General features: G+C 46.5%; 2 protein-coding genes across 7 annotated transcripts; one reads left to right on the top strand and one right to left on the bottom strand.

Moving 5' to 3' along the window:
• Positions 1 to 809: 809 nt before the first annotated feature.
• On the top strand, positions 810 to 22,241 carry CIZ1 (CDKN1A interacting zinc finger protein 1). 5 transcript variants are annotated; one of them, XM_048055250.2, is made up of 16 exons: positions 810 to 1,073; positions 1,389 to 1,525; positions 3,621 to 3,742; positions 6,208 to 6,374; positions 7,102 to 7,237; positions 8,167 to 8,227; positions 10,918 to 10,991; positions 11,366 to 11,445; positions 12,508 to 12,690; positions 13,017 to 13,147; positions 13,978 to 14,062; positions 14,694 to 14,807; positions 15,136 to 15,312; positions 15,974 to 16,043; positions 17,136 to 17,257; positions 19,971 to 22,241. In XM_048055250.2, exons 2-16 carry the CDS (start codon positions 1,416 to 1,418, stop codon positions 20,511 to 20,513), a joined length of 2,175 nt encoding a protein of 724 aa, XP_047911207.2. In that variant the 5' UTR covers positions 810 to 1,073; positions 1,389 to 1,415; the 3' UTR covers positions 20,514 to 22,241. The 5 variants fall into 5 exon arrangements, with proteins under 5 accessions (XP_047911207.2, XP_047911223.2, XP_047911215.2 ...); XM_048055235.2 differs by having other exon boundaries at positions 814 to 1,073; positions 19,908 to 22,241; XM_013198642.3 differs by having other exon boundaries at positions 814 to 1,073; positions 1,338 to 1,525; positions 19,908 to 22,241.
• Positions 21,883 to 25,518, bottom strand: BBLN (bublin coiled coil protein). 2 transcript variants are annotated; one of them, XM_048055351.1, is made up of 2 exons: positions 25,443 to 25,518; positions 21,883 to 22,154 (listed from the first exon to the last, which is right to left on the bottom strand). In XM_048055351.1, exons 1-2 carry the CDS (start codon positions 25,501 to 25,503, stop codon positions 21,961 to 21,963), a joined length of 255 nt encoding a protein of 84 aa, XP_047911308.1. In that variant the 5' UTR covers positions 25,504 to 25,518; the 3' UTR covers positions 21,883 to 21,960. The 2 variants fall into 2 exon arrangements, with proteins under 2 accessions (XP_047911308.1, XP_047911301.1); XM_048055344.2 differs by lacking the exon at positions 25,443 to 25,518 and adding an exon at positions 25,095 to 25,249.
• Between the last annotated feature and the right edge of the window lie 76 nt (positions 25,519 to 25,594).

The raw sequence follows: 25,594 nt of genomic DNA, 5'->3' as shown, positions 1-25,594 counted from the left end.
GGATGGTCATCTCCAAACTGATTATTGTAAAATCAGAACTGTATAAAAAGGCCCAAAGGAAAAATCAACATATGCTGTTGCATTGAAAATTATTAATGCTAACTGTATATCACCAGAAATTGTGTTCAGCTTACAACACTTTCACCTAAAAATCAATTTTGAGGCCTTTAATGAGTCTTTATTATCGTGAATAAAGCAGTCTTTATTGGAGTGAATAATAAGACTAGAAAATAAATTATTTCAGGGTGGATTCTCTGCAATGGCAAAGAGCAGAAATGCATCTTCACCCTTGCTAGGTTTAGTACAAGAAATGACAGTCACGATATTTTTTTTCATGCAGAAGTCGTGGGAATTGGACATACTTAAAATTAATTCACCACTGACAGAAAGCAAGTGCCGCAGGAAGGGTTTTGCTGCGAACTCTCCCCCCCCCCCCCCCCCCAAAAAAAAAGTAAAAAAAAAAAGTGGATGGACCTGCTAGAAAAGTCATCTCAGCCTACAGCACAGAATAACATTGCAAAAGTCCCTGTTTTTCTTCCAGGTTCCCATGACAAGCTTGCCAAGATGTGACCACAGCAAACGGCCTGAGGCTGTTGGTTGTTTTTCTTTCCCCCATCTCTTCAGTGAGACGGTTACCAAAGATTCCCCTGGACTATTAAAAAACAAACAAACAAAAAGGGGGTAAAAAAAAAAAAAAAAAAGGCAGAAAAGCAATGTAGTCGGCTACCATCTGCTCCTCCTCTTCAGCCGCTTATTGAAAATTCCCCCTGCCCCAGCCCTGGACAGATGGTGCCCATCACCTCGCAGCCCTCCTGAGGGCCGAGGGACCCCGCTTCTGTGCGGGGGACGAGAAATGGAGGTGTCGCAAGCCGGGGCGATGTGAGAGGAGGCTCTGGGGGTGATGCAAGCCTTGCAGGGACGCCCTCTCGGAGCGGCTGGGTCCTCCAGCCCTCCAGAAGGAGCTGCCTCCTGCCCGGGCTGGGCCGGGGAGCGGGGCCGGGCAGGTGGTTTATTGTCCCCGGCGGGAAGATGGAGGCGGCTGGTGGGGAGCGGTGAGAGCCCCGGGGTGCGATGTGAGTGCCGGAGGGCAGGGAAGAAGGGATGGGGAAAGGGAAAGGAAGAAGGGGGCGCGGGGAGCGCTGCGGGCTCGGCGAGGAGGGGAGGGTGAGAGTGTGTTTTTAGGAGGTGGGGTTTGGAAACCTCCTCCACGGGCTGCTGCTTGCGATGACCCCGGGGGAAAGAAGAAGGAGGAGGAGGAGGAAGGGGGGGATCGGCTCAGTGAATGAATGGGCGGCAGCGGCGGCGGCTCCCCTGCTCAATGGCTGCTGGGCTGGTAGGCGCCAGCCCCGCAGCCGGTGCCTCCCTCGCCCTCCCGTGTTTTGTCTCAGGCTCGCCCCGCTCGGGGCTCCCCAGCCATGTTCAACCAGCAGCAGTTCCAGCAGCAGCTGCTGCAGCTCCAGCACCTCCTCCAGCAGCAGCAGCACCACCACCACCACCACCATCCCCCGGCGCAGCAGGGAGGCCGGTAAGCGCCGCTACGCGAGGCCGGGGATCGCGGGCCTGGCCCGGGGGACCGCTCGCCTCCGTCCCTCCTCGCCCTCCCCCGGCGGGGAAGGCGACAAAGGGAGGCGGGGGCGGGCGCTGGTGGAGGCCTTGGAGGCTTGGAGGGGAGCCGGGGGTGCTGAGGGCGGTGTGGGTGCTGAGAAGGATGTGGGTGATTCCTGAGGGAGGGAGCCGGGGGGCGAGGGCTGAGGGCCGGCAGCCCGCTGTGGGGAGGCCGCGCCGCCGGGCGGGTCGGGCTGAGGCGTGAGGAGCGGGCCCCGGGGGCGCGAAGGGCCGCGGGTGCGCCGTGACCCTCCCGCTCCCTTCAGCCGGCGTTTTGGGAGATGGGTATCAGCCTGCCAGGGCTGCTCCCGGCGCTGAAATCCCTGGGGGGATGTAAAATGCCCTGGGGTTGAGCGAATAAAGCGAGATGCTCTGAAGGGAAGAGGCTGCGAAGGGAAGAGGCTGCCCTCGCAGCGAGCGGGAGCGCTGGGGTGGTCGCTCCTCAGCCAGCGGGGAGTTCGCTGCAAAATGCTTCTTCCCCCAGAAACGTGTCTATGCACCTCACTGAGCCTTGTTGAATAAAGATGCACACCTCAGTATTGTATTTTTATAAAAAATTTATTACGGTGGTTGAACTTCAGTTGCTTTTTTTTTTCTTTCTCCCTGGGTCTCCTGGTCAGGGCGAGGTTAGTGGATGCTGTTTAGGCAACTTGTTTCTGCAGTGGCACAACGGCTGAGGATATGACTGAGCATTATGGGGCGTGTGTGGGGAGAAAATTGCGTTTTGTTTGTTAGAAGACAAATAATGCCTGCCAGAATTTTTTTTTTAAAAAGAAAATAAACAGGGTTTCCTAAAAAAAAAAAAAAATTCAAGAGAGAAAATAGCTGTTTTGGTTCAAACAGTCGTCCCTGATGAGCTGAGATTTATTGAACTAATAAAAAATCTCTGAAATGATGTATTTAATTGCAGTTACTGTGCTCTGTAAAGCCTTATGCTCTGGAAATTCACAGCAAGAGGATGTGAATGTAAGAGCAAAGTTAATTCCTTATTTAATAAAGTATAAAAAATTACTTTAACCATACAAAGCATATGGTTATGAGAGAAACGTGGGAATCTTTCTGTTCTAGAAATATTCATCTCCCTAAATCTTCCATTTTTGTATGTCTAAAACTGTAACCAAAGCTGCCCATAAAATGCAAATATGAGGCTGCGAGATAGCATGGATGCATCTCGTACCTTTAAAAGTATGTTTTTTCTGGCATAAATTTCTTCGCTCTGAGACTGGAACAATCTAGAGCAGGAAATGTGAAGATTAGCTGCTGTAAAATCTGTCAAGGGGTGGTTTTTTGTCAGCATGGTTATTTTGATCCATGTTTGTACCTGTTTACAGCCCTGTGACAGATTTAGCTGTGTCAGCAGTTGTTTTTAGAGGTGGGCCTGACCTTGCAATCGCCTGAAGAAATGCGTGCCCGTTTCTTCAGACTTTTGTCTCATGCCTGCTCCACCCTCCTTAGGATTGGAGAGTCCTTTTCAGCTCACTTCTTCCTCCTCGTGTTTTAAATACGAAGGCTGTGCTTTATTTGATCGTCCTGTTCTTGCAGTTAGGGGGCACCATTTACAATTGTGACCTGTCTGGCTCTGTGTGGGAGGCGTAGATTTTGGAAAATGTGCTTTAAGCTACTGAGAAAACTCCCTGGTTTTTAGAACTTTTGTTGTTGTTGTTAAATGTAGCTGCTGATCTAGATCGCTAGTTTCTGCTGAAGAGCTGCTGCATAATTCTGTAGAACTGCAGTCAGCTCCTGGGCTTTTTTTATGCTGCTTTGACAGGCTTTATGTGGGCTTGGTGCTAAGGAGTTCTCTCTGACCTCAAATTCCTTGATAGACAATCTGTCAGCTTTGGAAATTCCAGGAGAGTGGAAGAAAGCGGATACAGTGCTGGTGTACGGTATCTTTTCATGCATGTATATGAGCATTTCAGCTGCTCTTTGCTCCTCCGTTTTGTACTTGTTAGGGGTCTGAAAATGAAGGGTATGTTTTTTTATTGGATTCTTATGATTAATACCTTCTTTTCCAGGGGTTTGCCGCCACCACCACCGCAACAGCAACAGATGCTGAGCTTACGTGCAACAAATCAACCATCGCTACTCAATGCCAATCCTATGCTTCAGCGGGCCTTACTCATGCAGCAGATGCAAGGTACTGTCGTTATGGGAGACGCTTACTTACTGGAGTTATTTAATCACCCTTCATGGACTGAAACCATAGTATGGCTATTTCTTGTTGAACCATTGCGGTCTTTGTATTTGGCATTTCTCTTTATCATCTCTTTTTCCTCTTCAAATTTGTCCGTAGCACACATCACAGAGGTTCTTCAGTTGATGAAAATCCCATGTGCCTAAGCGTTCACAAGTAGGAATAGCACTAGAAGCTATCAGGTTAATATTAAATATGTGCATTGGAAACACCTTCCCTCTTAGACTTGGTGGAAAGAGTATTTTTCCACCAATATAATTAGAGAAAATACTTTTATTTTTATGATTTATTATTTATCTCATTTGGGAGGTTTAACCAATTTATTTCATTGTCTGTTACATTACACTAACCTCGTTTGCAAAAGTAGATGCTTGTCTTTGTCCAAGCTTAGTGGAATACAAACAAATAAAGCATATTGTGGTGAAAAATGGTTTGGGTTTCAATTGTTGTGTGGAATTTTGATTCCCTGAAATGACTGACATGGTGAGTAATATCACTGGGATTGGGCAACATCATTATATTTCCAGAAGTGGATTTTTGATGTATTTTCAAAACAAATTTATGAAGCTGCCTTAATAAGAGCATTGCTAACATAAAGATATTAAGAATAAAGCTATGTTTTTATTTTTGTCTTAACCTGATACATGTTTTCAACACAGATCTGTACCTGGGACAGTTTTAATGTTACTAGTTTAGGTTAAAGCGTAGAATTTTTCTCTTGTTCGTGAATCCTGCCCTGACGTGAAGACAATAGATTTATTCTGCATGTTGTTAACTTGCCTTTTGTTCTCTTGCCCATTTAGCAAGAGGGCTCTCTAGTGACCCCAGTGGCTCTCTACAGTCCTGTGTCAGGTTGTAGGGAAACTAGCAGTAATGAAGAACAAGCCACATTCTGGAGATCGATGCATGTATTTGCGTCAGGGGAAAATAGTCTGACTGTGCTTTAGTCAGTCATTCTCCTTTCTGATACATTTAATGTTAGCCTAGTCTGGCCTTTTCTCTAAAGCAAAACCTCTTATTGAGAAGTCGTATTTAAATAGTATGCCAAGGACCTGAGGCAAATTAGATATGAGAGCAGGAGAAGGTTTATTAATGAACACTCTATGGCACTTTGTTTTAATGTTGTCCCTCTTTCTTTTCACCTCTATATGCTGAGTTGCGTTGTGACTTCTCTTTCAGTACCCTGTATCAGCTAGCCATGGGTAACATGCAGTACAGATGTAATGTTCGTTGTGACCCTTTATTGGGATCTGAATTTTTTGGGGCCATTTTGCATTTGGATTACATGAAAGAAGTGCTGTAGTATTTCTGTACCTGGGAAACACCAGCATAAATAATTTATTGGCTGTATACCGCTTCAGCGGTGGGATTGGGAAGAAAAATAAATACTTTGTAATGTATGCCTGGTTCTTTGCAGGTACTAAAGCAAGAGCAGGGGATGATTTCTTGCCTTATAGGTGTGTTGTTTTTTTAATGCAGCTACATATTTTTACAGTAAGAGATTATTTATGATAGGTAATAAGAGATTAGATTACTTCTGAAGACAAACATAGGGTGTGTTCCCTGTTGTATTCCAGGCTTTAAGCAATGTAGCTTGACTTCAGATGTTGGGTGCCTGTCTCCAATCTTTTCTAGCCTGTTTTAACAGCTCAGCAGTTGGAATATGCACTTATTAAAGTGAGAAGTAAAAAATTACAGTATAAGTCCAGATTCCCAGAATGGTAGACAGCTTCTCAGGGAGTGGCTGAGGCATCTGTACGCTTCCATTCCCTTATCCTTGGAAATGGGGGACCGCCTTTGGAAGGGACTAGTTGAGACTGTTAATGGTCTGTGGATGCTGAAGAGAACTGTTCAGAAAGCAGAGCGTTATAATTGGAAATGGCAGCATCGCAAATGTCTCAGTTTAGCTTGACATGTTGAGCTTGCTTGATAACCAGGTGGCAGAGAGGACTGTCAAATCTCTGTTTGAAAAGTCCAGTGTTGTTTTAAATGAAATGCTGTTTCTGGCCAGTGTTAAATAGCATCCGTGGTATGGCATGAGCTGCCAGCTGCACAAATGTGGGATGAATTTTTCTTTTTTTACAGAGAATTTCTGTAAAACGAGACTTGTTTTCTTGCAAACACAAGCACTGGTGTGCTTAGATCAGATAATTGCTCTAATGATCTTAGCCTGCAGTGACAATCGTAATTAAATAGCCCAATATATAGTAATAGTTGCTATCAGATCAAATTGTTCTGTGGGGACTAAAATGGGTAGAGCATAGAGTGCTCATACGGCGCCCAGTACAGTCCAGTGTCTCATGTGGAAGAGTCCTTCCCTTCTCTCCCTGTTGCTTGTATGGAGGGAAGATTTTCTCTCTACTTTGCATGCCTCAGGGTGGTGACGTGCTGTGTGTTTGTATCTGTAGGAAACTTGCGTGGATTTAACATGACAGCCCCAGCACTGCAGCAGTTTTTTCCTCAGGCTACAAGACATTCCCTCCTAGGGCCACCACCTGTTGGGGTCTCATTAAAGCCGACTCGCCTGGGCTTCCCCAGCCTTCCCTTCCAGCGGCAGAACCGAATGTTTCGCAAGGTGAGCTTGTAGCTTCCAACTGTTTAGGAGCTTTGTGCTCCTTTTGCACTTGCAGTGGTTGACTGTATTGCAGGTAAAGAACAAAAAGGAGAGAACTTTACAGTGAAAACTGTTTTTGCACCATACTGCTGACAAAGAAATGCAGAAAGAAGTCCATCCCTAAAGTTCTCGTGGCCCATATTTACATTTTTGATGCTAAGGTCTTTTGTCTGTTCTTGCTCAGGACAGAGAGTTCCTCATACCACAACAGTTTAGATATAAAATGAAAGGAGACTTTAGAGGTACCAACTTCAGAGTAATAACAGTAAAAGAAATCCTGGCTGAGTACTTTGCTTTACAGAGGCCAGAGTTTCTACCCCTTCAGCCTTTCAGAGCAGTTTCGTGTTCCCAAATGACCTGCTGCTGCCATGGACATGTCACTCTGCCTCTTTGGGCTGTTTTTCCTTTTTAAGGTCAGAATTATATCTGGTAATGTGGATTTCGTAAAACTTAATTTCAAAAAAATTTTTAGTATTTTGGAAAATGCTAGAAAAATTGAACATTCTCCCCTTCCACCATTAAGACATCTTTGTCCTGGAAGTTGGTTTTGGATTGATTGACCCGGTGCTTCTCTCCTCTTAGATTAGCTTTTGCATATTTGATCCCATTTTGTCAGAACGATGTGCTGGATAAGGTAGACTTCCACACTTGGACTGTCCTTTCTCTAGAGACACTTTGCCTGTTGCAGGATTTCCAGAGGGTCCCCGACAGGAAGCGGGAACTAGATGCAGGTTCTTCATCTCAGACACAAGGTGATGAGAAAATGGAAATCCCAGAGGAAGTGCAAGCAGGGTCAGAGCAGAACAACTCCTCTCCATCCACAGGTAAGAGGGAGCCTATAGTGAAACAAATGCTTCCAGATAATAAACTCCTCATGGCTATTCCTGCAGCAAAGACATGAGATGTCTTTAGTCTTACCTTTTTCTCTAATTGTAAATACCTAAGTTGTCTGTTGCGACCTTCTGCTTTTGATGCTTTTTATATATACTATTTATCTTGACATTTTTAGTACTTGTAAGCCAGCTCCATATCTCTTGCATGAAAACCTCTCAGAATGCATCTTGACAATGAGCTCCATTTGAGATGGGAGGGAGAAAAGAGAACTGGTTTGAAATTAAAACTTCCACATTGCCTTACCCATGCTGAATCGAACATCTCATGGAGTTAAAAACACGAAGGAGAACCAGTCCCAGTCAACTTGCTAAGGAAAAGATGAGTTGAATGAGCGCTCCACTTGTCAGAGCTGAAACTGGCACTGAATCTCTTGCAGTGTCTGTACAATACAGGAGTATAAATATTCTTTGTGCATACTCAAAAATGCAGGAACATGGTGAGGTTGTGGCCAGGGTGTATGTGGTGGGGAAAGTTACCTGAGTAAAGGGTTGCTGTCAGATGGCTATGCCACTTGACATATGTTAATATTGTTGATATATGTTAATATGTTAATATTCCAATGATCTGGGCTCTTGTCACCTAGGTATAGGACTAAGACCCAGTTAGCAGATGTAAGCATGGATTTCTTTCTGGACCCCACCTCTTAGTGACATCTGCAGTAAAACTCAGATCTCTTAGGTCATGAATTTCCTGAATTATCTAACCTTGTCACTGCAATTCTCAAATTCAGAATAAGAAAGTGTATAGTACTATTTGCTCTAAAATAGCAGGGATTTTTTTGGTAGTGACCGTTCAGTTAGGGAATGTGCTTGTGGTGGCATGGTTTGATTTGCTAAGGAGATCTTCTGTGTTCCTGCAGAACCAAGAACTCCAACAGAATCCGTGTTGAACACTGAGCCTGCAGCAAAAAGACTGAAGAGGTATTTATTGAATGGGGTATTGAAATAGTTACAGGCTTTAGAGGTATTGTCTAATTTTGGGCAGTACTGTACTGGCCTGATATCTGGCATTTAGGAGGTATTTCAAATGACTGTGAAAATCTCATGATGCTTGCTGAGATCTGGGATGATATATTTCTCTAAACCTCTTGCCTAACTGCCAAAAAAAGAGAAATGAGCAGCCAGGTGTCAGCAGAGAAGAAAGCCTTGGGATATGTTAGGTGCAGTGGGCATAGGAGAGGATGGTTTATTTTGTGGAATGAGAAAGGGAAGAGAATCAGTACTCCCTGGTATCCAAGCCCGTATTCATGGGCGTTGAGTTGTGTATCCCTTCTGCAAAGATCGTCTTTGCCAGTACCCCTGGCTGTTAGGTAAAAATAAACAAAGGCAATCTTATTATCTGCAAGCGTTGTGCAGCACGCAGGCGAGCTGGCCGTTGCAGGCCGATCTTGGCACTCCCTGCCTCTCCAGAGGGTGCAGGAAGGCACAGGCAAGGCTGCATTGCCATCTAGTGGGAAGGCACGTTACAGAGCGCCGCGTGCCATCTGCATGGTGCTGTACCTCTCCCAGAACTGTCACTGTGAGCTGGTGCGGGGGGAGAAGAGGAGGAAGTGAATAAAGATTTCTGGAGGCATTGATTTGCGAATTCTCTGACATATGTTAATGACTATGAGTCAGGGCTCCTGGGTCCTCTTATCTTCCCTGTTAACAATTCACCGCGTGGTTTCGGACAAGTTTCCTCACCTCTCGGTTTCCCATCTGTAGATTAGAGATTAATGGCTAGCTTTAGGGAGAATATTCCAGGATTACTTTGATGTTCTGATAATACTTTCATCATGTAAAACATTAAAGACTGATAAATATTATTTGAGCAGGGACCATTGTGAATTATGGACTGCAAATTAGCAAGAAAGTGAATAAATTCAATTAAAGCTAAGTCAAATGCATTTGAGCATATGTTTTGTTAATCTGTTTGCCAAAGCTAATTTAATTTTAATTACATTAATATTTAGTAGGGTATTAATCAAAGTCCTGTTACATATACTCAAAAAAAAAAAAAAGAATCAAGTCTGAGGAATGACAGATCTCACTGCAGCAAACCTGCTATTAGGAAAATCCTCTCCTAAGCAGTAGCTAGGGACTGCCAGATTTGATGCATAACTTATGGCTGGTATATAGTTAGAATAGATCACTCCTTAGCTTTTTTTGAAGTGTTTCTGTTTACTTTTAATGAACAGGTGATAGCTCTGAAAAAAAATAGTTTACCGTTCTCATATTGCCCTTCACAGATAAGAATAGGTCTCCCCCCCATTAGTGTCACACTTTTATTTCTTGTTTCATCGTTCCATTTCCCTCTGGCCAGGAATACCAGCCTCCTTCTTCATTTCAGGTTTTTCCCACTTCTGCTTTTTCTCCTATGTGCCATCTGTATGCCTGGAACAACATCCTCATTCCAGTGCAGAAAGCACTCATCTTCAAATCCTCCTTGAACACCCAGTTCTTCTAGCATGGCCTGACAAGTATCCATATAATACCATTTCCTCCTTAGCTCCTGCTTGTGATGGCTTTTGCTCCCCTAGATTGCTCCCTAGATTTGCAGTTTAGGCTGCAAACCCTTGCCCTGGAGTGCTGTCACCATCTGTGTGTGGTATAGCGTTGAGCCTGTTGGCAGCACTTGACAAATAATGTTAATGCCAGCCACTCTTGTTTTCATCATGTTTGCACTGCCCAAACCCTGCTGCATATTTATAGCCGTATAACCCAGTTACATTTTCACTTATCAATCTGATAAATTATGTGGGGGGGGGGGGTGTGTTTGGATCACAGGACTCAGTACCTGCACAGTCTGCGTTCTTGCCTGTGCGGAATGTGCTGTTCCCTGTTGGCAGCAGGATACTGGCAGGTGGGGTATCAGGCTCACCTGAGGGAGAAGGCATTCAAGCCGTGGTGAAGGTGTTAGTCCTGATGGAAAAATGGGAGATGGGGAAAGGCATTGTGAAGTATAGTGAGTGTCCTCTGCAAGTCAGCCATTTTTTCTCGGCAGTCTCCCCGGGGTCTTTTTCTCCTTAGTAGATTATAGTACCAAAGAAAACAAAGCAAAGTCCTCTGATTTGTGTCCTGTACAGCTCTACTTCCCCCAAAAGCAGAACTGTAGGGACTCTGGGATGAAGCATGACTGATACAAATAGAACAGGCTGTTACGATGAAATCCCTGTAAGATGTAATTGAGAACCTCTCTGTTCCCTCATGCACAGAGCAACCTGGAGTGATGTCCAGGTTCTGCAGTTTCCCTGCAGGTCACCGATCAAAGGAACGAACTCTGAGAGTTCTTACTAAGAATATTTCCTGTATGAGCTTATTTCTCTGCAGGCCTCAAGTAGGAGAGGGCAGTGATCCAAAGAATCATTTGTAACCTTCTTGTCCAGTCTATTTGGCTGCCGTTTCTGAACCTCTTCTAGAATGATCACTCTCCATTGTTTTCGTTTATTTCTGCATTGCTTTCATTTATTTCTGCTGAATCCCTGCCCGAAATACACTTCCAGTAGCTTATTAATTAGGGGGGTTTAGTGGAGAGTGTGGTAGCTTGGACCCCAGCCTGTGCCTCGGTGTGTTTTCTTAATCTCTTGATCTATAATATGGCAAATAAGGTTGTTTTCTTGATATCCCTGAAGTGTGACTGAAGAGTCTGCATTAGAGGTTGCAGCAGGCATCAAGGAAGAGTTGAGCACCCATGGCCAAGCTGATGGTGAGTTGCTGAGCACTGTGATTTGCGCTTTTAGGGCACGTCTTTCTGGAACTGCACTTAACTGTCAGCAACCCTGGATCCTGTGAGTCTCTTCAGAAATGCCCTCCTCTCCAATCGTACAGGATGGGGAAAGGAGGAGAAAATGTAGGAACCAAATCCAAACGTAGTCCCCTAAAAGCTGTTACTGTTGCCTTGCAAATGATGGGAAGAGTTTCCCTCTTTAATAAGGATTTATTTGGAGAAAGGTTTGTATGCTGGGCTTATGGCCAGCAGCACTGCAGGGAAAGCTCCCTGACTTCATTCACCTGCTGCTTTCTTTTTTTCTGTCATTGCTATTTTGATTTAAGGCAGCTGAAAAGACTCTCTGTCCCTAGGTACAGACAATGTAAAGGAGTACGCAGCTGAAGATCTCTCTAAAGAGAGGAAATTCTCTGAGGAACCAAAAGCTCCTGAGGTAAGCAGACACCGCTCCAAGCAGGCTGGGGTGCTATAGAACATACAACCTCCCCCTCCATCCCAGAGATGCCTGTTGCCACTGGGAACCAGATGGCACCCACGTCTGGAGCTCTGTCTCCTGCTGTAAGCTGTCGTCCCTAGCAATAAGGCATAATATGTCTGCAATTAGTGCACAGTCTGCTCTGACTTGCTGCTTTTGTACCTCTGCTAGCCTCTACCTTGCCTACTGCTGCCTGTTTGTGGATGCTGGTCTTGGCTGAGTTCAGTGCTCATATGGAAAGATGGAAAGTTGAATTGGAAAAGCCACTGAAAAATCTCTATATTAAAGGGACATAGCTAAAAATACACCTTTTGTTGCTGAAGAACAGACGTAAGAAAATTGGGTGATGGTAGGAAAGATGCAGCTGCTGTAGGACTTGCTATCACAGCAGGCTTGAGCAGATAGTGAGAATCTGTTTCTGAAAGACGTCTAGGAAAAGCTGAGGTGAATGAAGCTAGCAACCTGAGAGCCTTTTTTTACATGGTATACCTTGCCCATGTGCTAGACATTAAACCATCTCTTTCAGTGTGTAAATCTGTGAAAGCAGACAAGATTTAACCCATGCTGTGAGTCAGACTTCAGTCTTCCATAACTGAAGACATTTGAGGCTTAAAAATGCGGTCAAATGTATCATCCTGCCCTTGTATGAGTTTTTTCCTGTGTCAGGTGTGGTCTTGAGTTGCCTTTTGTTCTGCGGGAAAGCATGAGCTGATACTGTCCCTTACCAAGGGACCACCCGATATCGTTTGTTCATCTCCAGTGACTGAATCATACAGTGTCTACAGAGGCTGTAGAAAAAAACATCTGTACTAATAGGCCTGGTACCATGACACAGGAACTGTTGATCTAGCAGTGCTGGGAGAAGGAGTGTGAGTCTTTCTTATCAGCCTCCTGTGGATTCAAGCTTAAATGTACTTTCTAAAGGGATAGAGAGCTTAGGTCACATCTAAAAATCAGGTGTAATTTTTAATGTCTTCTACTGAGAGATTGGACTTTAGTCTTGATTCCTTCTTTTGACAGGTGTTGAGCTCTGGAGGTTCACTGAAAGTAACTATCCAGCAGAGCAGCGAGAGCAGAGCTATCAGTACAACAGCTCTGAAACCAGGGCACTGGACCTGCGAGGTGGGCACAGCTGATCCCAGCCCTGAATCAGTCCTTAAATTCTACTGTTATATCTGCAAGACCAACTGCTGCAGTCAGCAGGTATAAATCCGCAGGTCTGACTGGGGTGGACTGTCAAGAGAAGTGAATTCGATGGCCAGCTGCCATGGGTGCAGCAGGAGACTTGTTAGCCAGAGGAACATAAAAAATGATGACAGGCGTGCAGATAAAGTAAACCTCTTCTGAGGAGCTGGCAGGCAACCTGCTAGGGAACAAATGTGGGTGGATCCACAGGCAGCCATGCTCTTAAGCTTTTATACCATTTCATTGTTATATAGCAGTCAAGAGAAAGGAAAGCATAGCTCATACCTATTATTTTCTGTATTTTGAATACATTTAAATGGATCTTTCTCCTAACCTTCTCTTAGAATTTCCAATCCCACATGGCTGGAATTCAGCACCAGCAGCGCCTTGGGGAGATTCAGCACATGAGCAACGTTTGTTTTGTTTCACTACTGCCTATGGTGAAGGAGCAGAAGTTGCTGGCAGAGAAAGATGGGTGAGTGTTGATCCGAGATAGAGAACACAACCTGAACAAGGACCTACACGAGTTTCAAAATTCCTCAGGGCACGAGGGTGCCTCTGTATCCTAGGATAATGTACAAAATCCCTCTGGTTTCTGGGGCCTTAATCTGCTTCAGGCATCTTCCTTCCTTCTTGATAAAGGATACCAGTGTGAATTTTCATAGAATCATAAAATCATTCAGGTTGGAAAAGACCTCCAAGATCATCTAGTCCAACCTTTAACCTAGTAATAAAGTCCCCCACTAAACCATGCCACTAAGCTCTAGATCTACATGTTTCTTGAAGACCTCCAGGGATAGTGATTCAACCACTTCCCATAGGGAACAGCCTATTCCAATGCCACACAACCCTTTCAGTAAAGAAATTTCTCCTAACACCCAACCTAAACCTCCCCTGGCACAACTTGAGGCCATTTCCCCTCATCTTATCACTTGGTGCTTGGGAGAAGAGCCTGATCCCCACCTCACTACAACCTCCTTTAAGTTAATTGTAAAGTACAATAAGGTCTCTCCTGAGCCTTCTCTTCTCCAAGCTAAACAACCTTTGGAGAAAAGAAGGTGTTTTTGACCTGGTGTGCAGTTTTTAATACAGCAGATCAAATTGGAGACTGGTTCTGACTGGTGCCTTTCTGTCAGCGTGAGCTATACCTGCTATGTAAGGGGCTGGGGAAGGGGAGAAGATAAATCCAAGCCTGTGGAGATAGGAATACTGAGGAAAATAATGCTGAGAACAGATTGCAAATTGCAGTACTCCATGGAGAATGTAAAAAGGTGTGACTTACAGATATATCCATTGTCACTTCAGAGAGACCCAGCAGCGGTGGTGTAACACTTGTCAGATACACTTCACCGGGGATCTTATCAAACATCGCAGGACCCAGGAACACAAGGTAACAGCCATGGCACGGATGTCATCTTTGCACTGACCTTTTGTGGGGATTGAGTGGAAGTGTCTAGCATCTCCTGCTCCCCGAGCAGCAAGGGAAAGGTGATTGGAGCGGAGAGATGCACAGAAAGTTCTGCCAGTAACGCTCTTATTCTCTGAGGGCACTCCTGTGCTACCTGCTGCCTGTGAACACCAGTATGGGTTGAACTTCCAGTTACCATGCTATGTCAGTATAGAGGTGCTTCAGGCCATTTTGATTCTTGACTTTTCTGAATAAATGTTCAGAAAGGGCCTACTGTTCTTACCTGATCAGTTGAATGGAAGAATTGGTGGGCAGCCTGTAAGTTTTCGAGCTGAAATTTAGGCAGGCCACTGTATTTATTATGTGTGTATTTGTTGGCTCCTAGGGAAAAAATTCCAGAACACCTCTTACAAAACATGTTTTGCTCTGCATATTTTCCACTGTTTTGGCAGATAGGAGGTAGCAAGCCCTTTTTCTTGAAAATAAGCCCCCTTTTTTGTGGTCTCCCTGTTTTAGATGCAGGGCTGTGAGTCTGTTTTGCCAAAGATTTATCTGCATTTCTTCAGTGGTGCTTCTTGTGACTTACTAGATCTTCTCATTCTTCTTTCCTTAGCTGGCCAAACGCTCACTTCGTCCTTTCTGCACTGTCTGCAGCCGCCACTTCAAGACTCCTCGCAAATTTGTGGAGCATATGAAATCCCCTGAGCACAAACAGAAAGCCAAAGAGGTAATACTGCCTGAGTGGAGAGCTGCGCAACATTGGAGGTAGCTACGCTACAGAGCAGGTTAACTTTCAGCTTCTCAGACTACTGCAGGGGTGAAAAGAAGGCATGCAGTCTTCAAACCCTGTTTTCAATTTTAATCTTTGTCTGGATTCCAGTTGCCAGAGCTTAAAGAAATTGAGTGAGAAAGGGGCAAGGAGTTGGGTTTGTCTGCAAACAAGATAGCTTTGTGCCTCTCTTGCAGTCCCGTCCAGTCTGTTCAGAGCCTGAGGTCTTCCTTGGTTAGATGGAGAGTGTGGAGTTGATCTGATCTTTCTTTTCTGTACCTGACAGGTGAGAATGGGAGAGAAGGAGTTGGGCAGCCCAGAAGATTCAGAGGAGTTGATCACAGTGGATGCTGTTGGCTGTTTTGAAGATGATGAGGAGGAGGAGGAAGAGGAAGGAATTGGTGAGGATGAAGATGACCTTGATGTAGTGCTGGTAGAGAATGAGGATTCTGCTGCCAAGCAGGTATGCCATGCAAATGGAGAAGGACTGATCTATCTGAGAATCTGCTGTGGGTTCCTGTGACTTATTTGGTCTTGTCTGCTTGAGCTCAGGGTTTAGAGAGTCTAGCCAACCTTGCACCCTACAGCAGGAGGGTGAGGGCCCTGGAGTTCTTCCAGAGCACAGGACGGTGCAAAGGAGAATCAGGCACTATGTGTGGGATGCAGAAGGGTGTTTCTGCTGTGCTGTACAGCTCCTACTGGTGCCTTCAAACATTACCTTGTTGTTGAGGAGCATAAGCGATGTGTTTTCAAGGGAACAAATTCCTGTCAAAGACATTGACATAGTCTCTTTGAATAGCCCAGCAGCAGCTTGGTCTCATAGCAAACATATGTGTGGAGGTTTATCTTGGTAAATACCATTTTCCCAGTAGAGAGCTGTTACCAAGAGGAGGTACATGGCTAAGCTACTTCAGGCTTTGAGTGTAAGGGGTGTTTTTAACCCTTGCAATGAAGTGGCCTCCTGACATTGGGGTTTGTATCTGGCCCTAAACATATGCTGTGCAACTCTGTCTCTGGTGTGTGAATCATCTGTTTTACTCCCAAACTTTTCAGAAAAATGTAAGATCCCAAGAAGGGAACTGGCATAGATATTGGCTAGGCACTAATGCTCTTTTGGTTTCCAGACTGGGCTGAAGGAAGTGTCTTTGGAGGATTACGAAGGAAGTGAGAAGTATTGTCCAGACACTGCCTATGGTAAGCGAGCACAGTTGAACACTAAGGCCCACAGAGCCTTCTCCGGCCGCATGCTGTAACTGTAAGGGAGGATGGTCTCTGTCTACTGCTGTAATGAATTCTTCGGCCATATTGCTTCAGCACCTGCATCAGACTGGTGCAAGTCACTGCTGCCAGGAGAAAATGCCAAGTTGCTCTCTTATACTGAGATAAAATGTAAGGATGTGATTGATGTTTGTCAGCTGTCTTTCCCTTTGAGGAAGAAAGGGTGAGAGCCAGACACCTTGACAAGGCAGGAAATGGAACAAATAGGGTAGGAGTACTGAATAAGCTAGGTGGCAAACGAGGGATGCTCTGGAAAGATGGAGCCTGAAAGCATATTGATTAGAATGCTTTCCAGCACGAATGCAGCTTGTACAGAGATACTGAGCAGTACTGACAGTATCAAGCTCTCTGCCAGAGCCCAAACTGTGCATGTTTCCTCTGCTTCAGAACCCCCACGCTCTACCTAGTGGTTATTCAGACACGTTGCTGGACTGGTGGGCAGTGTTGCCTCCAGATGGCTGTGTCTCGTCCCCACCCTGTAAGCGATTCTGACTTCAAACCTCTAACGGCCACTTGTATTGCGAAGAGGGCAGCTCTGCAGAGGCTGTTTTGTGCCCAAGGAGAGCGCTGTTTACACCTATCTTCCATACCGCTGTAACCTTCCACTATCGTGTGGCAGATGGAATAATGATTCATGCTGTGAATGTTCTCTGCGTGTTCCTCTTGCGCGCCTGCTGTCTTCTGCTTGGTTTGATCCCATTACATTAGATCACATGTTCTCTGTAGTTTTCCATTGTATTCTTTTTTCTTTTTTCCCCTTAATGCTCTGTGTAGTTTCTTTGCTCTGGCAGCCAGATTTCTCTCTGAATATCAAGCACACAGCCATTCCATGGTAAGACAAGATATTCAGCAAGTCATCTTGCAAACCCCTGATTAACAGAAGCAAAGCTTTCCAATTTTCCTTCTTCTTCTCCCCTCCCCTCCTTTAATTTCCCTTTTAACATACTTTCATTATTTTGAGTTCCATTCAATGTGATCTGTGATTTCCCTTCCCCTCCCGTTTCGCAGGCCTGGATTTTCTGGTCCCCGTCGCAGGTTACCTCTGCAGGCTGTGTCACAAATTCTACCATAGCGACTCTGCTGCCCGGCTCGCACACTGCAAGTCCCTGATGCATTTTGAGAACTTTCAGGTTAGACCCTTTGGCGATTGCATGGCCTGGCATTTGTTACCCCTGTGCGTGTCTCTTCAGTGAATCCACCACATTAGCTGTCTTGTCCTCAGTTCATTTCCATCATCCTTGGTGTCCGTTGTGCCACAGCTTTCTCCCGGTGTGCTCTGTGCTTGTCTCCCATTCACCCCTTTAGATCTAAAACCAGTCCAGTCCTGTTTTCCTAGCTACTGCTGCTGTCATCTTGTTGCCTGTTTCTGGCTGGAAATCTTCCTCAGAGTGTCTGCTCTGTTTGCTGAACCTGTGGAGTCTGTTGTTGAGTCTAGGCCTCTTCTTTTCTTTGTTAGACAGATTACAGGTGGGTCAAAATGGGGAAAGAACAAGACAGAAAGAGGCTGTTCATTTTAAAGAAAGCTGATGCACACGCATCTTCTCATGGAATACTACAGTGACTACAGGAACAGCTCCTTTAGCCGAAATTGAAGGCGTGATTCATCCGCGAAGGGGCCTGGTAAATTCAGATATTCACCTTAGAAATCTGGAAATTTAACATCACAGCACACCGTGATGGAAGCTACAAGCTGTACGAGTACGTTCGGTCCCCAGGGTCAGCCTGCAACAGGAAGTCAGTCAGTCTGATGCTACACGTTCCTAGAAAACTCCTTAGCACAGAGCTCTGCCAGCTGATGCTGTTCCTTTGCTTTACTGGCTCCACCTAAAGACGCAGTATTGCCCCTGCTGCTTTCATATCTAGCTTTCCCTACTGGGCTGGCCTGGAATCTGCCTCCATTGTTCTGTCCTTGTTGACTTGCTAGGGGCGAGGGGCCTGGATTAGTTCCTTGTGGTAGGTATGCAGGGCTTGCACTGGCTCTACCCTCTCCCTTTGGTGACCACTGCTTGCGTCGGAGAGCAGCATTCCCTGGCTCTGAAAAGAAGGGAGGTTCCTACACTGACTGTCCTCTACCAGTACCCAAAATCTGTTTCCCTACCACAGATGTATCCAGCTATTGTTGCATCTTAGTGTTTTTCTGCTAGTTTTCAGAGAAGTTAACTATTCCCCATCAACCACTGTGGCCTCCAGCGAGGGGTGGGGTTGCCGCAGAAGCCAGCACTTAGAGCTGTGGATTTGGAATGGCAAGTAGCAAGAGAACACTACAGCTGTTCCTTGAGGGTTGCTCATCCTCTCCCACTCCTGCAGCTAGTCATTTCTGGAACGAAGGAGTTGGCCTTGCAGCTTTCCTGGCTTATTTTAGATCAGCACAGAGTGAAACTGCAGCAGCAGCATGTATGCCTCCCTTCTGGCCCGTTTAAAAGCTGAAATCAGACGCTTTTCAAATGGACACCGGAGTGACCTGGAGGGATTATTTGTGGCAGAAGTCCATCCTTTAATATCTGCAGGCAGATAGCTAGTCTGCTTGGCTGCATCACAGTCTGAGTTAAATCATTTCCAATTTCTGGAGTATTCTCATCAGAGTAGGCTAACAGAGGATTTCAAAGCAGAGAATTGTCTGCTGTGAGGCAGTTTACAGCATCACTTTGAAAACAAACTGGCACACTCACACTTGATTACGTTTGGGTACAACATTATGACTTGACTGATCTAGGTCCGTTGCATTATAATATTACACGTATTCCACTATTTGAGAACAGGGAAAGAACAAACGCGATGATACACAAAATGAAAATGTAAAGCGGCCAGTCTGACGTGCTGTAATTTCACACTGCAGACTACAGGAGCACTGCTTAGACTGGTGAAAGCCAATGTGCTGAAAATAATTTTGTTAAATCATCAGGTCTAATGCTAGGGCAAGTTCAAGGGACCTTTTAGCAGAAAGCTGACAGTGATTTGGTGGGGGAAACTGCTGTGGAAAGGGAGCTTTGTTTCATTCCCTTACCTCATGCTGTGTCTGGGACTTGGAAGACCAGATTCCTGCTGCATGTTAGATAGCTACAGAGAGTCACTGTTTTTCAGAAATCCAGGCTTGAAAATGGCTAGTAGCCATTTCAATCTTTTTACAGACCTCTACTGGCTCATCATGGTAGCTAGAGTAAATGAGTCATTTTATTGTCAATATGCTTACCTTTATTCTGTAGTCAACTTCAGTACCTTGAAACAAGAGGATATTCTTGGTATCTTAGTGTTCCTATCAACAATTTCACTGATTGCAGAGATTATATCAGCAGAATGAAAAATTGTAAGCTTTCAATTTAAGTCTTGCTGTGGCTGTTGAACATTAAACGGCTCCTCTCTAGATAAGGGCAGCGCGTAGCCTCATGTGTCTGGGGTACGTGTCCGGAGTTAGGTCCTGGCATTAGCTGGAGCAAGAGCTGTCACTTGCACTATTGTATCTACAAAGTCCTGAGTTTGACTGATATTAACAGTTACCAAAACATTATTTTTGTCTCAGGAGCCACACGTGTGCCATGCAGTCACTCAGCATTAAGTAATTGAATTTTTAATATCACCACTTTTTCTGACAGGAGCTGACCCTTCTCTGCTTGAAAGCCTCAGCAGCCAGGCCAGGAGAGCTGCTGAGACAGGCTGTGCCCTTGCAGGTTGTAGCTGTCACTCACCATTGTTTTTGTACAGGTTTTCCTGGACCAGCTTCTCGCTGCAGTGACAGTCGCTGGGCTGGGCTTGTCTCTCACATTGGTTTATTTATGTTTACAGAGATACAAGGCAGCAAGGCATCGTGCCACAGCTGCCTACCCCGAGGCTCCTTTGCATTCCCAGGGCTCCAGCTCCCAATTGCTGGATGATCAGAAACAGCCTCCTGCTACAACAGTAGATACCAGCAAGAAGACGAATGCTGATCATGGGATAGACAAGGAGGGTACAGAGCTGTCAGCACTGCAAGAACAAACTTCAAGGTCTCCAGAGGGTGAGGGTGAGCTGGCCACCTCTGTAGCAGAGGGCAAAAGCCTCGCCAGCATGACTGATGACATGTGTGGAATCGCGGTTGTAGAAGAAGAAAACCTGCAGGAGGAGAGCAAGTCCGCTACCACTAGTGCCGATTTCCCACTCCCTGAAGAGAACAGCGCCGCGGGGGAGTTGTTGGGACATGCTGCGTATGAGGAGGAGGAAGCCAATGCAGCCGGGCAAAGGGAAGGCACAGACAACTGCCAGGATCCAGGGAGTGAAGGGGGTTTAGGACAGAAAGAGGCAACAAACGCAGGTCAGGAGGCAGCAGCAGAGCCTTCCTCCCTAGCCAAAGGTGAGACAGCCAGTCTTACCTCTGCTGGGTGCAGACGCTCTTCTAGGCGCAAACCCAGATAGAGTGGCCTTAAAGGGAGAGCCCTTTACATATGATATTTGCTGGAAATGTTTATTTTCGGAGTCTTTTAATAGAGCAAAACCTTCAACTTTACTGCTGTTTTTATTTTAAGAATAAAATAAGCCTGGCTTTAGCGTGTCTAATACGGGATGGTGTTGATTATTACTTGTATAGTTGGGATACTACAATTATGTGGAAAGACTGAGGCTTGGATTGTTGAACCTAAAAGAAGAAAGTAATGTGATTTTTTTTTTCATAGGGGGATATGGCTCATGAAGTAGATGGATACAGATTTTTTTTTTCCACTAAGAATTGTTTGTAGCTCCTCTCTGCTTCCTTTCCAGGCAGAGAAGTGTATTTCTTGGGAGACTGTGCGTGCCCAATTCTGCTCCTCAGAAGGGTTTTCTTTCACAGATGCGCACTCTTGGACCAGCACTGTGTCCTAAGCTAGGCAAGAATGTACATCTTGGTCATTTGTTAATACTACAAGGCTTAATACAGTCTGTTCTCATAGTGGAGACTCAGGAACAAATTTTGTTTCAAACTGATTTTAATAAAACAGATTTCTTATAACTTCTTTAACTTTCAAAAAACTCTTTTAACTCTACAGAAGTAGAACAGTAAGACTTGCTTCACTGTGCTGGCTCCAGGCCATCCGGACAAGATCGCAAAGTTTCAAACCAGAATGATCACGAGTACTCCTGTCAAAATGTACAGGCAGGGCTCTGCCCCCATCCCATGTGGGGCAGGCAGAGCCCTGTCTCTTTGCTCCCAAAGCTGATGCTGCAGTGGGGACTAACGCAGCTGCTCTGGCTCTAAAGCTCAAGTCCTTAGCGGCAGCTCAAGGAGTTAGGCAGCTTCCAATTAAATTAAGAGTCAAAAACATCACCCCGGTAGCTTGTCTTATCTGCTTGGAAGGGGATAGAAAAGTCCAGTTACCTGGGACTGTCTCAATATTTCTTACAATGAATAACGGGGAAGCTGTAGTTTACGGCAGGAGATGGCCTAGGGCTCCTGTCTGTGACAGATTACACCCAGGGGCGAGCCTGGAGTCGGGACAGCCCCTGCCTACTGTGCTCTCTGAGGGAAGAGACTAGAGCCATAACGTTCCTCGCTCGGATTCAACAGTGCAAAACACCAGAGATCATTTTTCCTCTTTGTGACGAGAGCTTGCTTGCAAACAACCTGCATGGCATCAGGCTTCCTACAACCAGCTTTAACCAAGTGTCAGTGCCGGGGGGAGAAAAGAACCACGCTCCTACGCCCACCTGTGTGCTTCTGCACCTGTTTGTTACACAGCTAAAGAAAAACAGAACATGGAGGCGAATGGCAGGACACTACCACGGGAAGGAACAAGTAACGGGCAGAAGGTACCTCATCTATTCAACTTTTATGTTAAACCAGTGACCAGTAAATGTCCTTAGCAATGGAAAGTGTGGGGCCAGCCCACTAGACAGGAGGCTGTGATCCCTGCCCGTCAGCTTCCATGTTCTGCTGCTCGCTCTGCTGCTGGAACTCCAGGCGGGTCTGGCGGTTGGACTCCAGCAGTTCCTTCAAGCAGGCATGTAGATAATCATTCTTCTCCTCCAGGTGATCCAAGCAGGAGTTGATCTGGTCCAGCATGGAGTTTATTGCTGCATATTCTAAAAAGAAGGGAAATAAGAGACTGAACGATGCAAGTACGTTGTCGCTGCAGTCGGTGAAAGCAGTAAAAGCTTTTGCAAAACGTGCCCACAGCATTTTGGTTCTTATCTGCCACTGGGTGGGTCAAGTACGATGCAAATGAATCCTACAGGTATTGAATTCACTGGTCAAATGAAACCAACGGGAAGCTGGAGAACTGGTAACAAGATCAGAGGCACGTTACCTGTGAGCAGTCCAGACCCATTCTGGGCATATCTGACAGCCTTTGATCTCATGCATAAATAGCTGAGCACAGGCTGCCTGATAGTATGTGGTGATCCGTGCTGCTACGGGACCAAATAAATCCCAAGGACGAGTTAGCCTTTATAGTTGCCCTAGGGATCATCTTTCCTGATGAGGATGCAGGCATTCTGGCAGTGTGCCCAAGTGTTTACATTCTGTAAATTACTTGTCTAAGATTCCCAGGCTGGGATGTGACTCACGAGGGCCTGGTTGGGTTCACGCTGCCAAAACATCACTGCCATTGCTGTGGCAGGAGCAGGGACGAGCCCCAAGGGTGCTGGTAGTGCCACCAACCTTTCCAAAGGGAGGTAAGTGTGAAGCACCACGTCCAACGTCCAACCGCAGCATTTTCACGCACCATTAAGGCTTTGGGTAATTTGAGTTAAAACCAAACTAATTCAAAGTAATCCTAATAGATGGTTTTCTTGTTAGTTTCTTATTTAAAACATCTGTTTAAAGTGCAGGAGTGTTAGTTTCAATACAATGGCATTTCACAGTGATGCATATTAATAGTGCTAATCAGATGACAGCCTGTGCTGCTGCAGTGAAACGCTTGCTTTCGGATTGTGCCAAGCAATATTCACAGTCCTAGAGAATACCCAAAAGCCAAACTGGAAAACCAGAGGAGATAAACCTCTGCTGACACATTACTTAGGAACTGCCAATTTCGCATTGGCTGAAACCCTGGCTTACAGGGGCCCCCAGGGAGCACCAGTTCTGTGTTCCTTTCTGAAACTAAATAGGCTGAGTGAACGCAGGGAGGCAGGCATCAAGCTGTGACCCAGGGGATGAGGGTTGTGAGGATCGTGGGTAGAGCACGGGGAAGGAGGCCTGCGTGGGTGGGACAAGCCCACAGCTCACCGGCTGGCGCTGGCTCTTCTCCCTGAGCAGCTGGGAGAGCACCAGAGCCAAGCATGCCACACGCAGCGCCTAGCTGGAGTGGTGCTCTGAGCCAATGGGGAATACAGAGAAGGGGATGAGGATGTGTGTACCCTTGTAGCAAGCTCCTAGGGATGAAGGTGAAGCCGTGCTGAAATCCCCCAGCCTCACAAGCCCAGCTTTGCCCCGCTCAGCTGCTGAGCCCAGACAGTTTTATAGGCAGGGTTCCCAGAGCCCAGCACAGCAAGCTCAGGCGCTGCCAGTGCCAGCAGGAAACTCGGTCTTCCTGGGAGGCAGAGGGATGATGCCAGGGAGAGCCCACACTGCAGCTCGGGGGCATGCAGGGGGTGGAGAACACGGGGCAACGGGACTCTGCATCAGCACCCCGTGGTCATGCTGGCCCCAGGCCCCCGAATGTCCATGAGTAACGGAGCTCCTCAGCTCGATGTAGGATTTGATCTGCGTGTGATGCTCCATGTTCAGACTAACAGCGACAAGACCCGAAGCAGATACAACAGCTAATTCTGACAACTAACATTATTCACTAGCTTGGTCGAGAAGGCTGTAATCACAGTGGGAACCTAATTACTCTCAGTGCCTAGAGCTCCAGAGAAGGCCATTTAAGTTGTGCAGCTCTCAGAAGTGGAAAAAAAAAATCATGTAAAAACATTTTATTTGATCGACTTCTGCTAGTTGCAAGCTTGGTTTATTTTTAAGGAAAATTAGCCACCTCTTTTAATGAATGTGTTGACCGAGAGTACGGCAATCACATTGTTTAGTCCCCTGCATTTTAACAGGAACTGTTGCCAAAAAAAAAAATAATTCCTATTTAAGGTCAAGGAAGTGATCTACACTTAACTGAGTCTCAGCACAACTAAACCAGGAAATATCTACAGATCTTTATGACCAGCTACAGCACACAAAACCCCAGCCTATCACCAGCAGAACACTTAATGGAGAGACTTGATAGGGATCAGATTTGGTGACTTTCTCCACCACAGCTACTCTTAGCTCTTCAGAAAGTTTCAAACACAAATACTGAGGGACGATGCAGAGCGGTGACAACTCTCGGGGTATCACAGAGCAGAAACGACCTCCTGTCAGGGCAGGAGGGTCCCAGACACAACTATGAGGTTCACTGACACAGGTCACATCTGGAAACCAAAGGGTCTTTTGGGAATCGCAGTGTTAGGGATTGGAAGGGACCTTGAAAGATCATCTAGTCCAATCCCCCTGCTGGAGCAGGAACGCCTAGATCAGGTCGCACAGGAAGGTGTCCTGGTGCGTTTTGAATGTCTCCAGAGAAGGAGCCTCCACAACCCCCCTGGGGATCCTGTTTCTGAGCTCTGTCACCCTCACTATGATGAAGTTTCTTCCCACGTTTAAGTGGAACCTCCCATGTTCCAGCTTGCACCCATTGCCCCTCGTCTGGGAAAGCGTAACTCAACTCTTCACCATTTTCAAGAGTGGCGATGTGCTTAGCCTTTGGAAGACTTCCAGTTTTACGAGTGACCCACCCAGACACACCACAGCTCTGCTGTCCTCTCATCTCCTCAAACACCTTTACCCTGACGGGACAGAACCAGAAGCCCCACGAGCCTGGCACCGCAGCAGCGCCCGGAGGCGGGCTCAGCCGAGCCGATTTACCACAGCCCCGTTCCCCAGCCCCTGCCTCTCCCCGATCTGCCCGTGTCACCCGCGCTGCGACTCCTGAACGCGAACCTCCTCCTCCTCCTCCTCCTCCTCGCTCATCCCCGGCCGGCGGCGGCCCCACGCACCTTCCTCCCCGAAGCCGTCCCCGGCCCCGTCCCCATCCCCGGCCCCGTCCTCGCCGTCCCGCCCCGGGGGGCCCAGCGGCGCGGGCGGCTCCGCGTTGGGTCCCGCCATCGCCGCGCTGCCACGCCCGGGGGCGGGGCGGCCGGCGGCCAATGGGAGCGCTGCGTTCCCCTCGCGTCACGCGGGCCGGCGGGCAGGAGCTGGGTAAAGTTTGTGGTTAGCGTTGTGCGGGGCGCGGGGCGCGTGGGAGGGTGGGGTGGGCAGTGCGGGCACCTGGCGGGGAGGTCGCCCCGCACGCTGCGTGCGGCTTTTGTTCTTCTTTTCCTGGGTGTTTTCCCCAAATGAATTACCAACGTGAAGCTGTTGCCTCGCCCTGCGGTGTCTTCGCTCCCTCAAGGCCTTCCAATCCATAACCACTGCAAAGTGCATTTGGATGCATAATGAAGTTGGTCTCTGGGACCACCATCGCCATCCAGTGATTTTTTTTTTTTCCCCAAGAAAA

The sequence above is a fragment of the Anser cygnoides genome, chromosome 20 (assembly GCF_040182565.1).
Source record: "Anser cygnoides isolate HZ-2024a breed goose chromosome 20, Taihu_goose_T2T_genome, whole genome shotgun sequence".
NCBI classification, from domain to species: domain Eukaryota; kingdom Metazoa; phylum Chordata; class Aves; order Anseriformes; family Anatidae; genus Anser; species Anser cygnoides.
This window is presented reverse-complemented; position numbering and strand designations above follow the sequence as displayed.